The sequence below is a fragment of the Mytilus galloprovincialis genome, chromosome 8 (genome assembly GCF_965363235.1).
Source record: "Mytilus galloprovincialis chromosome 8, xbMytGall1.hap1.1, whole genome shotgun sequence".
NCBI classification, from domain to species: domain Eukaryota; kingdom Metazoa; phylum Mollusca; class Bivalvia; order Mytilida; family Mytilidae; genus Mytilus; species Mytilus galloprovincialis.
The window spans coordinates 90,577,709-90,590,819 of record NC_134845.1 but is presented as its reverse complement, the minus strand read 5'-3'; the positions used below and the strand labels follow the sequence as shown (position 1 = coordinate 90,590,819).

Sequence of the window (13,111 nt, the reverse complement as noted above, 5' to 3'; positions counted from 1 at the left end):
CAAATGATTGTCTTTTTGTCAGTGTTTTTCTCATTGTTCTCATTTGTTTACGTCTTAAGTCTGAAAATGATGTTTGTCCCCTTTGAACTTTTTAAAATAATGTTTGTAATTACATTTTGTTTAAATCTAATCTTATTTGTGTATTTTCCACTTTGTTTTATATATAACTACGTTTCAGATATGTAAATTACAAAGAAAAAAAACAAACCAACAAAAATGCAATACAATGTTTTATTTCACAAAACAAACAAAAAATCAAAACAACTAAGATATTTAGTAAAAATGTTTGTGAATTGACATACACATAAACAATTTCAATTCGTTAATGACAGAAACCGAAACGCTTTATTACAATCTTTATCAGGAAATATTTTTACAGCTTTCAGACATGCTTGTTTCGCTGATTTTTTGTCTCCCACTAACTGAAAAATTATACCTAAGATGTGAAGCGATTCAGCTTTTTGGGCGATATTAGATATAAACAATTCTTTGTCTATAGTAATTTGTAAATCTATCAGAGAATGCCGACATTGGATAATATTATTAAGATGATAATGACAAAGAAAACGAAGCGAGTGGATATATACTACTGGTGGTATACGATAATGCTTTGTGTTGTTAACAATTTTAAATTCATCAGGTGTAAAATAAGAATTTTTGATAAGCCTTACTTCTTTCACTAGCAGCAGTTTAGTCAATTGAACTAAACTCATCTGCTTAAACATATGTAAACTGATAAGTTCATAATGAATATCTGACAAATCAATTTCATGGTAAAGTTTTTTTGGTGAACATTTTCGAAGAGAATAATGCAAGATTTCAAGTGCTATTTTGTATTGTCTAGTCTTATAGAAGAAGGAAGCTGTCATCAACCACCCAGATACAGCATCGTGATGGGTACTTAGTAGACACGTACTTATACATGCTTTGTACTGTTTATAGCTAGATTTATTAGTATATGTACTAACAAATGGAAGTGACTGGACATTATATCGACAAATATTTGACATATATAACGAATAAAGGTGTTTTATTTTTGAACTCTCAAAAGACAGTATCCTTTGTACCACTTTTATCAATGAAAAAGGGAGAGATATAATTAAAGCATCCGTCCCATACCCAAAGTAGGATACAATGAATTTGAGACTTTTATCATTGAACGCGTTTATTGACATCATTTCACTGTTTATTTGAAGTGCTGATTTATTGATTTGATCTGAAAATAAGATGCATTGCCACCCATAACTATTTAGAGTGATCAGTTTTTGTAAGAGTGTTTCCTGTGCGTGTCCTCTAATCTTAATAGCAAATAAATTATTCTCGGGGATGAAATAATGGGGACAAACAGAATTTTCAACACAATATATAAGTCTCCTAAAATACCTCATAAAATTAGGTATCATGCAAGCTGTCTTCCATATCGTGTGAGGCATTTCCTCAGAAATCCAAAACAAAATTGTTTTCAAGAAATATGAGCATAGTAATTCTTTACAGTCTAGGTCAGTATCTATCACATCTTTTAGAATAATTTTCATAAGAGCATAACACAGTAATTGTGAGTGTGTAAATGTATAGACAAGAAATTTTTCTCCAACGGAAAACGATATTCGCCATTCTAGATCTTCCATAATAGATCCTTGAACACCTTTTGGTACAAATAGAACACCATGTTGTATAATGGATTGTTTAACATCGTATGCAGGCCATGAATTATTTGATCGTGTTATCCACTGTACTGCTTGTGATATCCAATTTTTACTATGTAGACAACATGCAATATCAAGTAAACCCCACGTGTCGGATATACATGGTCCATGCACGATCGGTGTGTTTTTGGTCATTAATAGTTGTTTTACATAAACGTTAGAAAGGTAGTATTCACCACCAATTTCATCACAGAAATATAAAGTACTTAGTGAATCACTATGTATAAGACGTAATTGGGTAAAACCTAGCGGTGCTTCGTCTGTTTCCATGATAAAATATGTTTTGACAGGATCGAAATGAACGTTTCTGTCCTCACTTACTTCAGTATCCTCAATTGTCGTCATAATGTCTACGTCACTTCCCCGCATCTCTAGTCCTTCTCCAAAACTTCCACTTGTGAAGAATGAACTAGTTTCATTGCTTGATAAATTGTCTCTGACTGCATTCATTTTCCTGCGTGTTTGTACGAGCTCCTCTGTTCCAATAATTTTCTGACACATGTACTGATAAAGAGTTAGTGATGCGTCTTGTGTAGCTTGATCTGCAGTACCATTTAATCAAAAGAGACATCGATTAGAATATAACAAATTAAGGTTTTTCAAACAAAGGCAAACTATTTTCAATAAGACTGACACTTAAGCTTTTAACGAACGAATATCCATGTTTTTTTTTGTAATATGGTCTCCTATTAGTTCTAGTAAACTTTTGACCATACAGATGAAGATGTTAATAGATGAGGTCCAGTATCGTGTAAATGAATTAGATGATCGACCGAAAAAGTAGTGCGCCAGTAAAAGTCTTTCTGAGGAACTAGTGATATTTGACATAATGTTTAACAAGTCAATAAACTCATCATATATACCACACCATAGATTAAATTACGGAGTTTAACCAATATGCTGAGAAAAAGATTAAAGGCATAAAAACTTTATGAGATGTATGCAAAGAAGTAAATGCTCTAAGAAATGATTGCCTGAATATTTGTTTAGCTTTTTTACTTCGAGAAGTCATAGCACAAAATGCGATTCGAATCAGGTAGTACTAAATATTTTGTTAATAGTGAACAAAACGTTAACCATGATACAAATAGAAACAAACGAACAGTAACATGGAGTTACTTATTGACTATATATTTGATGAATTTGGACAAATTGGCAGCATCCCTTTTGGAAGGATCTGCGCGCTTGTTCTGGTTATTTTTTTCACATTAATCGGAGTTTCTTTAGACACTTTTTAAAAACAAGAATATCAAAGAAGCCAGGTTATTTAATTTCACATTCAGATATATTGATGCGGATCTTTCCGGTAACCATCCAAACTTTTCTGATTGCGTTCCATTGATATATATTCCAGAACTACACAATAGCGAAACAGCAGACACGGCTTTCTCCGCCTCATCTTCAGACTAATAAAACGAAATTGGCATACACGATCATCTCAGTACCAGAATATATGACAAACGGACGGTTTTAATTTTGAAGTTATCAAAATCCCCCACCTAAGTAGCAATATACCAATTTTACTTGCATATGGGATATACATTTTGCAACTTATTTTTGTATTTAAGAGGTTGCAGCTCCTACTTAGACTTTGTAAAATTTCACCAGTGTCTGAACAGAATGTTGATGAACAGGGGTATATAAAATAACGTATGGTCCTTTTTCTAAAATGTTCAAACTTCCGATAATTACCATACATATTCCGTATTAAGTTCACAAACGCTTCAGGATGGTCTTGATGTATAGATTATGTGAATTGACTTGTTTGACATCTTTTTAACGTGGTAAAATATTTTTTGTTTGTCTTTATGCATATTACTTTTACTAATTAGTCTGTGATATCCATTCTGTTATTGTTTTTTTAAGGTGTATGGTTTTTTTCTTGTCTTTCATGTTTGTTAAAGTGCTTTGTTTATATGCCTTTTTGAGTTTCTTTGTTACATATGACGTGGCTCTGTTTTGTTAGAATAAGATTATAACAAAATGTTGACTACTGCACCACTATCTTTGACATTGTAACCTATTATGTATGTTTGCTTTGTTCACACATCGTTGTCAATATAATGAAATTGTATGCGGCTGTCATAAAAGTGAGAGGTTTTGATAGCTATACAACCAGGTTTAATCCAATTCAGGTTTATGACAGTTGTTATATAATTGTTTGATGTCATTGATCTTTTGATTTTAAAATTTGATTAGGGACTTTCCGTTTTGAATTACATTTGTGATTTTACTTTTTTGTTAACTGTGTACTTTTGTCTTCCTGACTATAAAATTACTGTCTGAAACACAACGTAAGAACAAATTTGAAGCAGATTCATTAAAAATTGACATACAAACATTGGTGTTTTATAAGTTACCTTAATTAACTGTACCATTAGGTATTTTCTATTTAAGGAATGACTGTATTTTTTCTGTCTATGAAGAAATAACATGAAAAATTTGGTGCATACTGAATAACGCGCGTAGCGGGTTATTTTACAGTGTACACCACATTTGTAATGTTATTTCGAATAGACAGAAAAAATATTACAGTCATTTCTTATAATTTAATTCTAAAATCCATTTTAAACCGTAGAAAACCATGAAAAAACGTTGATGACGTCATGGTCACATGACTAAATTATGTCTATGAGCTGATAACAAAATAACGTCAGCCAATCAGAAGACGCGTTACATCCAAAATTAAATTATTATAAGATATCTTTTTTGTGATTTTATACCAATGAAACTCAAGTTCTACAGGTAAGCGAAAACTGAATAGATAATTTGTTTCATTTCGTTTTTTTTTTTTACAAAATGACTAGGTATTCCTTTTCAGTGTTTTGCTTGTCAAGGTTTTTAAGTATAATTTCATGGTAAAATGTTACACAGTTTTTCAACCAACCAACGAATAGATCTCATAAACGGTAAAAGTAAACAAAAATCAATGAAATGCTATCATTTGCACAACGCTTGAGCACGTTTATGTGACTTGCTTGACACATCATTCTATGATTTAAAAAAAACGAGAATAAATTACTAAGAAATATACTCAAAAGCACAATATTGTAATGCAATATACTTTACCAGCCATTTTGTTTTACAATGTCTGTTCACATTGATAAATATATGGGGACTTTGCCCATTATCTTGTGATATTCTATTAATAGTCAACATAGTCAATTTAAATTGAATGATATAAAATAAACTTTATACTGTTAGGACCTTACTTTATCTCAAATTTACCTATTTCTATATCATAAATTTGAATAATTTGCATTCGATAATATGTGATAGTAATTTATTTTTATGTTTTATCTGGTAAGGCGGTTATATTGTCGGTGTATCGACCCTTACTATCGTCTTCAAATCACTGATATTGTTATCTTTCTTAGCACATCATACGAACACAAGTTTACTTTTCATATCATTATAACACTGTTACCTAGACTCGATAAATACATTTCAAATTTAGCATGACAACAGGTGGCAAATTAGTTTTAGAACATCCAACGTATTGATATTACCAATACATGTATATACAAATGATAATTGAGCATTAATATTCCTATACATTATAATTTCTACTAGTAAAAGGTGGATATGAATATTGAAATCAATTTAAAACATGATCTTACGAAGCTCTGGAAAATATAAGTACTGTGTTATGTAAACTATGACCACGGGACCCTACTCAACATAATGTATGACTAGATTCTACTTACACAAGTATTGATTGTGCTCAAATCAAGTAAAAAACTAGTAAAAATGTTTGTAAAATATGAGTTATAACATAATGGCAAAATCAAATGACAAAACACATCAAACAAATGGACAACAACTGTCATATTCTTGACTTAGCACAGGCATTTTCTATTGTATAGAAAAAAGTGGATTGACGCGCGGTTTGTCTACATTAGACTCATCAGTCAGCTCAGATCAAAAATGTTATTAAGCCAAACAAGTAGAAAGTTGAAAAGCATTGAGGATCCAAATTCCAAAAATGTTGAATCAAATACGGCTAAGATAATATATGCCTGGGATAAGAAAATCCTTAGTATTTCGTAAAATTCGTACTTAATGTCTTTTCCGACATGCATGAAGTCTAGCTATTTTTCATTCGATTGCTTCGTTTTCTTTTAGCTACTTTAAATTGTCTTATCCTAATCGATTTACGAGATTTAAATTCATGAATGTTATATTTAAATTCATGAATGTTATATTTAAATTCATGAATGTTATATTTAAATTCATGAATGTTATATTTATTATTGTTCGTTTCTGTATGTGTTACATTTTAACGTTGCGTCGTTTGTTTTCTCTTATTTTTGAGTGTAATTTCACATTGCGATAAGAAGTGTCACGGTACTTGTCTATCCCAAATTCATGTATTTGGTTTTGATGTTATATTTGTTATTCTCGTTGGATTTTGTCTGATGCTTGGTCCGTTTCTGTATGTGTTACATTTTAGTGTTGTGTCGTTGTTTTCCTCTTATATTTAATGCGTTTCACTCGGTTTTAGTTTGTTACCCCGATTTTGTTTTTTTCCATGGATTTATGAGTTTTGAACAGCGGTATACTACTGTTACCTTTATTGATTCAAGTAATTGTAAAAAAATGGCTAGGAATTAAATGCCAGTAATTGTTCAATGTGTCGGACAATACGCGTATGGTTGGACTATATAAGTAAACGCATATGGTCATTACGCATATGGTCATGACCATACGCGTATGGTCCAAATACTCATATGGTCCGTAACATATTCATTTAACCTATCATAAAATAAGATCCCCGTTATTACTACTTCACGTGTTTTCAATAAACGAGACAGTAAATATAAAATACAAAAGTTTTTAATTCAAAATTTAATATAGAATCTAAAAAATAATTTTCTGTTGGAAACTACAAAGTATTTCTCAAAACAGGATAAAATATTATGAATCTAAATTGCTCATTTTGGAAATGAAAACAAAGAAAAGGTTGTATGTTAAGATTGCCGGCATTGAAATTCGACAAATATTTTCAATTATTTCGGTCAATGTATCGTTATGAAAGTGAGGAATTTTATGTTGGATATTATTCTTGTAGCAATTGATTGTGTCATAAGATAACTTTACAACAATTTAGTTTTAAACTTCGTAAATTTCGATTTTAATTCACATTCACTGAGTATTCATTTTATTAATAATATTTGCCCTATACATGTTACAGCTAATTTTCGGTTACAGGTTATATTGGACAAATAAGAATTATATGATCTTTTAAAACAAAGAGCAAAAACAATTTTCGCTCATTGTATTCGTGATACAGCTGTATACAACTTAACGTTACATGTACACATGCATGTGTTTTGCAATATTACATGTTTGCATATTTTTCTCAAAAATTTGTGTAAGTAAACATTCTTACATATAACAAAATATAATAAATCCGCTATTCAAGGTTATTGATACAGATTTTGTGTTATAAATAGAATTTATTATTATTTGAAATTAAAAATGTTATGAATTTTTACCGTTTGAAATATAAATACGTGAAACATTAAGATAAAAATTAGTTAAATAAAGTAAAAACAATAAACAAATGTACACGGAGGTTATTTGATAGTTTACAAATAAGTTAACGCGAAAGGTAAACGTGTGGTTACTTTTAAGTGCTCGTAAAAAACACTTGTCAAATCTGTAGTTAAGGCCCGTTGACTTTCAAAGTGCACGTCAAAGTGCACGTCAAAATAAACTTGTAAAATGTAAAGTAAACGCATAATTACTATTGACTAAACGGACACAGAAAACATACGCGTTTACTCGAGTAGACAAAAGAAATTTTCTTTTTTACCACGTTAACGTCATTATTATAGTAAACGCTAAAATTGAGTAAACTAACAAAATATGTGCACGCGGCTTTAACGTGCGTTTACTTTTTGAAAGGTTTGGTCTGTATAAAACTGTAACTATTTGTTTTCGTTAATAAACTGTTAGAATGTTGGTCTTCCCGTTTTAATTTTTGTACAATTGTCATTTCGGAGCCCTTTATAGCTGGCTATGCGGTATGAGATTTGCTTATTATTGAAGACCACTCGTGTCATATATAGCTGTTTATTTCTGTATCATTTGGTCTCTTGTGATGATGTATCTATTTGGCAATCCTACTACAAATTTAAACGTTCGGCGCTCTTTTCTCGATTAAACTGCATCTGAGTAACTTTCAAACCCAAATATTTCAAACGACATTGTTAAACATAAATTCGTGACGAGCAATTTGATCAAAATGGTAAACGGTGAATACAAAATTAACTCACAATTCGGATATACATGTTTTACTCTCTGCCGTCTCGCTACCAACGAAAATCCTTTCTTTTACATGGATGCTTGTCTACAAAATCTCTCCGTCAAAATAAAGAGGAACAACCGAACTAACAATATTATAAATGAATGACGCATCTTTTTCTATATGCATTTTGATTTTGATACTGCAGGATATTGTTTGCATTCATTATTAATTTTACAATCTTGCAAATGTATTTGTTATTATCTCAGGGCTAATTCATTTTTTAATTTTACCGACATATTTTAAAATAGAGCTTACTTTAAAATTGAACATATGTCATAGAAAAACACGAAAAAAACAATACAATGCAAGGTAAAGTTACCTACAATGTCTGGTTATATCCTGTTGTTTAACTCTGATTTAACGTAAAATGGAATAATGTATAACGTGAATGCATCTAGTTAACAAAAACTAGAAATATTTAGTTCATGGCATATCATCTTTATAAATGAAGGGAAAATTATTGTCTTTATTGTAAAATACTTAAAGGCTGAGCTAAATGAAAGAAATATGTTCTCAGTATACATGGCAACACTATGGAATAAAGATGACTTATATTGAAGAGTTTAATTGCATCATTGACATATACAGATGAATAACATGAATATATTTTTACAAATTTATATTTTTTGTAAAATAAAAAAGTATAAAAAGCATTATATTCAACCAAAAGCAATAAAGTCAACTAAATGATTGTCAATTTATTTTGTGAATATAACGTTATCAGTCGGAAATATGTTATTTTATTTTATCTTTAACAACATCTAGTGACATTTCCAAAAAAATAATTATTTACTGAATTTATGTAACAATAGTTATGATTAATTAAAACCAACAATGTGATACGATATTATATTCAACCCAATATTACTCTCATCCGCGCATTAGCATTGCATTCAAATGATGTAAGAAATTCGGTTACTCATTATTCGTGCTGGTGGTATCAAAATTTTATAAGAACGCAAATAGATTACTTTTGCGTTTGTTTTTTCCTAAAATTTAGTCATTCTGTATAGTTTTTCATGCATAAACAAAGTTATATTTCATAGGATTACCTACTGGTTTTTGTAGTGCTTTGAAGACTTATGAATCTCTTTTTGTCAACACGTTTTTGTATCATTTGTTGTTGGTTTCTGTTTGTCTTTAGCTATCAATAACATTAAGAGTACCAAGTTTTCTGCACCAAATAGTAATACTCAAAGCTTGCAGCGAGTTTAGCACACACATTTACATTTACCGTCGTATTTATAAAGTATTTTACGTACTTTTCTGTCCTCCAATTTCGATTTAAAATAGTTGAACCAATAATATTGTATACTAAACATTAACAACAACAAAACATTTCAGATGAAATAACTTTATTTACCCTGAGATAAATAGAATTTCTCATTTTACCTGCATTTTTCATTAGATATTAAAAAAAAAACTTTCTTTATTGTTATGATTTCATTAACACAACACATTTTATTGTCAAATTCAACATATATATCATTTATAATATTTGTTTATATCTTAGATGGACCAGATAAACCAAAATCAACAAATGTATATAAAAAATACATAATTGAATCGGGTATACGTTAAAGGGAAATCGTAATAACTTATCGTGCACACAGATATTTGTTCAATTGAAGAACAAATGTTAGAATGCACATGTAACAAACAAGAAAAGACACCCGAAATTATTATACAACGACATATATTAGTAATTAAACAAAAGAACGTAATTGGAAAAAAAACAAAACAAAAAAAAAAACAAACCCCAACAACATCTTTACCTGTACATGTTCAAAGTGTTAAGAAGGTAATTGAATTGAAAAACAAAATCGTCTAAAGGTAGACAATTGATAACCATAGTGATGTCAAATGTATGACAAAACAAGATTTTTGAAGCTTAAACTACACAAAGTTGGAGTAAAATTTAACATATTTATTGGTGTTTTCTAAATTGTTCATAGTGTAATATTATAGTCTTGATTTGCATTTAAATCTTTTTCCGTCTCTCTGGCATTTGGTCAACTCGGATCATCTAAAATTTCTCTCTTGTTTCTCTTCCTTGTGTGTCCCAATTTGAGTTTTTCTCAATGATTTGAATTGTGACATTTTCAAAATTCTTTACTTCTCTTAAAAGATGTCTCGTGATTGGGCAGTTTCATTCTTTTTCATAAAATGGCCGATACAGTAGTTACTCATTTGTATGTTGAATGTGTTTCTGTTCACCAACACAATGTAGAACATAAATACAATTTAGCATTTTATCATTGAATGTTATAAATATGAAGTATTTATTCTTTGTGACTGGGAATGTGAGCGATTTTGCAGCACTTAAAATAGCCTTATCTGCATGGTGTATAACCTCCCAGCAATAATTCTTAACAATGGGTATGATCATGTTACATCTTTGCATTTTAATTTGCATATGAACACAAGAAGATATTGAATTTAAAGTCAAAGTTTTCATAGAGTGTTAAAATATCCAAAGTTTAATTATATAAACATCAACTTTATAATAATTCCAAATGTTTAAGGAATTCAAAACGATTTGTACTTTTCATAATTTGTAAAAATTGCATGCACAATTTATAAAATTTATTTGTAATTGTGTCAGTCAAAAAATATCGTTCAGATGTGAGCCCAATTTGATGTTTCAATTAAACATTATATGCAGTAAATTATTTATGTACATGACTAGATGTGAGACGAAGTGGTATGAGAGCCAATCTATTATGATAAGCTCTTTAATAGTAGTTAATGAACTTGTTAAAAGCACTGAAAGATTAGTTGTAGAACACTTACTAGAGGCCGATATGAAACGATATTTAAATGTTTTTTTTTGTGTAGTTTAGGTAGCCAATACATAGTAGGGACCTTCAAATACTCAGAAGAAGCCTTAAGCGGATGGATTTGAATGTAGATGAATTTAGAATTTCATTCTTAAGAACGTCTGTGTAGTATTTACGGCATACCACCACCACATTGTTGGCTGCTTTGTCGGCCGGTACAAACACAAACCCCTTGAAAGTTCTTGAAGTTTATTTCTTATTCTGGAAATAGGTGTATTATGTTCTCAGTAAATTATTTATGTACATGACAAGATGTAAGAATAAGTGGTATGAGTGCCAATGAGACAACTCTGCATCCATGTCACAATTATAAAAGTAAACCATTTTAGGTCAGAGTACAGGTTTCAATACAGGGCTTGACTCAAACCATACATCAAGCTATATAGGGGCCTCAAAATTACTAGTATACAACCATTCAAACGGGATGCATGTTTACAAACAAAATTTCTGAACAGAAATCTAAGAATTAACCGAACCTAAATATTAGATATTTGTCACACGATGGCAAAACTACCTGGAAGCATAATGATAAGTAAACGTACTTAGATGTGTAGGATGACTATAGTAAAAAATTGCGTAACTTTGTGGTAAACATTTCATAGATCTGTCATACATATAATCCGAAATACCTGGGCAGCGGTTATCATGTCATCCTATCCATACACATTATTTTGACTTTTGCCGATCTTTAATCTAACTTTCACTTATCGGAGTAGAAGTAAATTCTTAATGCAAGGTGTTTGGTTTAATACAGTTGTTTTTGAACCTCATTCTCCCGCACTAAAGGCGAGAAAATACTACACACTTGAAGATCATGTTTATAAAGAAGTAATCGGTTACAACGAACATTCGTGTTAATGGTGAAAGTTTTGAAGAAGTATTGTATGACTTGTATCTAATTTTCATGTGTTTTTTTTCCATTTTGTTTACTTTAGCAAATGTTACCTTCAAACCAGAGAGGTAAATTTTAAAAAGAAAGGTAAGCAGTACGTAAACCATGAGACGCGGTGTGTTCTGGATGATGAAAAAAAATGAAGTAAGTTTCAATTACTTCAAAAGCAAAACAGAATAGTTTACCAAAAGAAAACCCCACTCAACAAAGACAGTAGGCTACGGTAATACTTTCATCAAAATGCATAACTATTATTGGATATATGCAACATATAAATTATAAACCTCTATATGTGATAAATTAACACGCTTAAAGAGGTCATTAAAATGCTTTTGTACTGGTTCTACATTAATGTGATTCATAAAAGTATTATTTTCCAGGCCCGTAGCCAGAAATTTCCAAAGGGGGGTTCGTTGGACTAACAAACTCGACTTTAACAGTCACAATTCGAACAGAACATCGACTTTAACAGTGCTTATTTGTTTTCAAGGGGGGGTTCGTCCGAACCCCCCGAACCCCCCCTGGCTACGGGTATGTTTTCTACTCCAAATTTTTTTATTCAATGATTATATGTGCCATATTCCATCCTACCTAACAAAATGATAGAAATTGATATTATATAAATATTGTTTATGAATCTAAATCGATATGTTGGGGGATTACAAACATAAAAAACTTTCAAGTTAAACTGATTAAAACCTATCCTTCGAATATAACACAGTGGTTTAAATATATCGTTATTAGATAACACTTTATCAACAGTAACGTATAACATTCTTCGTAACTCAGGTAGAAACATTCAAATATTGATAATGCATAGATAAGCTTAAAAGATTGAACAAGTAAAGTAAAACATGTAAGTAGTTGTTTCACTTGTGTAACCCTCTTTAAATAAATAATAAGTATAATTATTAATTGTTTGAAAATGAATTCAAATCATTACATGTTTGATCAGAGAATTAGAAAATAATTTGTATAACAAAAAAAATTAAAACAACACGTTTGATGCGTCCGAGGTGCTTTTTTGGATTTACCTTCATCAGGAACGCTCAAAGCCAAACATTTGAAAATCCGAGGATGTATAAGTACCGAAACCGTTGAAGAGCTAAATCTCAAAATTACCTAAAATACCTAAAATAGATAGCCAAATTTATCTAAATCCAACTTTGCCTCAGGGAGTTGAAACCTTAGTTTCTTAATAATTTCACAAAATTTACAAACGGACAATTTTAGAAACGTTTTTTAAATCATGTCAGTACCGAAGTTAACGTCCTTAGATGTTTTGGATCAGTTTTAAAATTAATTTTGTATCTTTTTGTATGTATTTCAATCATCCTTTTTATAATTAGAGATACCTGCG

General features: G+C 30.4%; 1 protein-coding gene across 1 annotated transcript; it reads right to left on the bottom strand.

The window, feature by feature from the left end:
• Window positions 1-217: 217 nt before the first annotated feature.
• LOC143043664 (uncharacterized) lies at window positions 218-4,816 on the bottom strand. Its single transcript, XM_076215865.1, has 2 exons — window positions 4,776-4,816; window positions 218-2,248 (listed from the first exon to the last, which is right to left on the bottom strand). The coding sequence occupies exons 1-2, from the start codon at window positions 4,780-4,782 to the stop codon at window positions 315-317; spliced, it is 1,941 nt and encodes a 646-aa protein (XP_076071980.1). The 5' UTR covers window positions 4,783-4,816; the 3' UTR covers window positions 218-314.
• Between the last annotated feature and the right edge of the window lie 8,295 nt (window positions 4,817-13,111).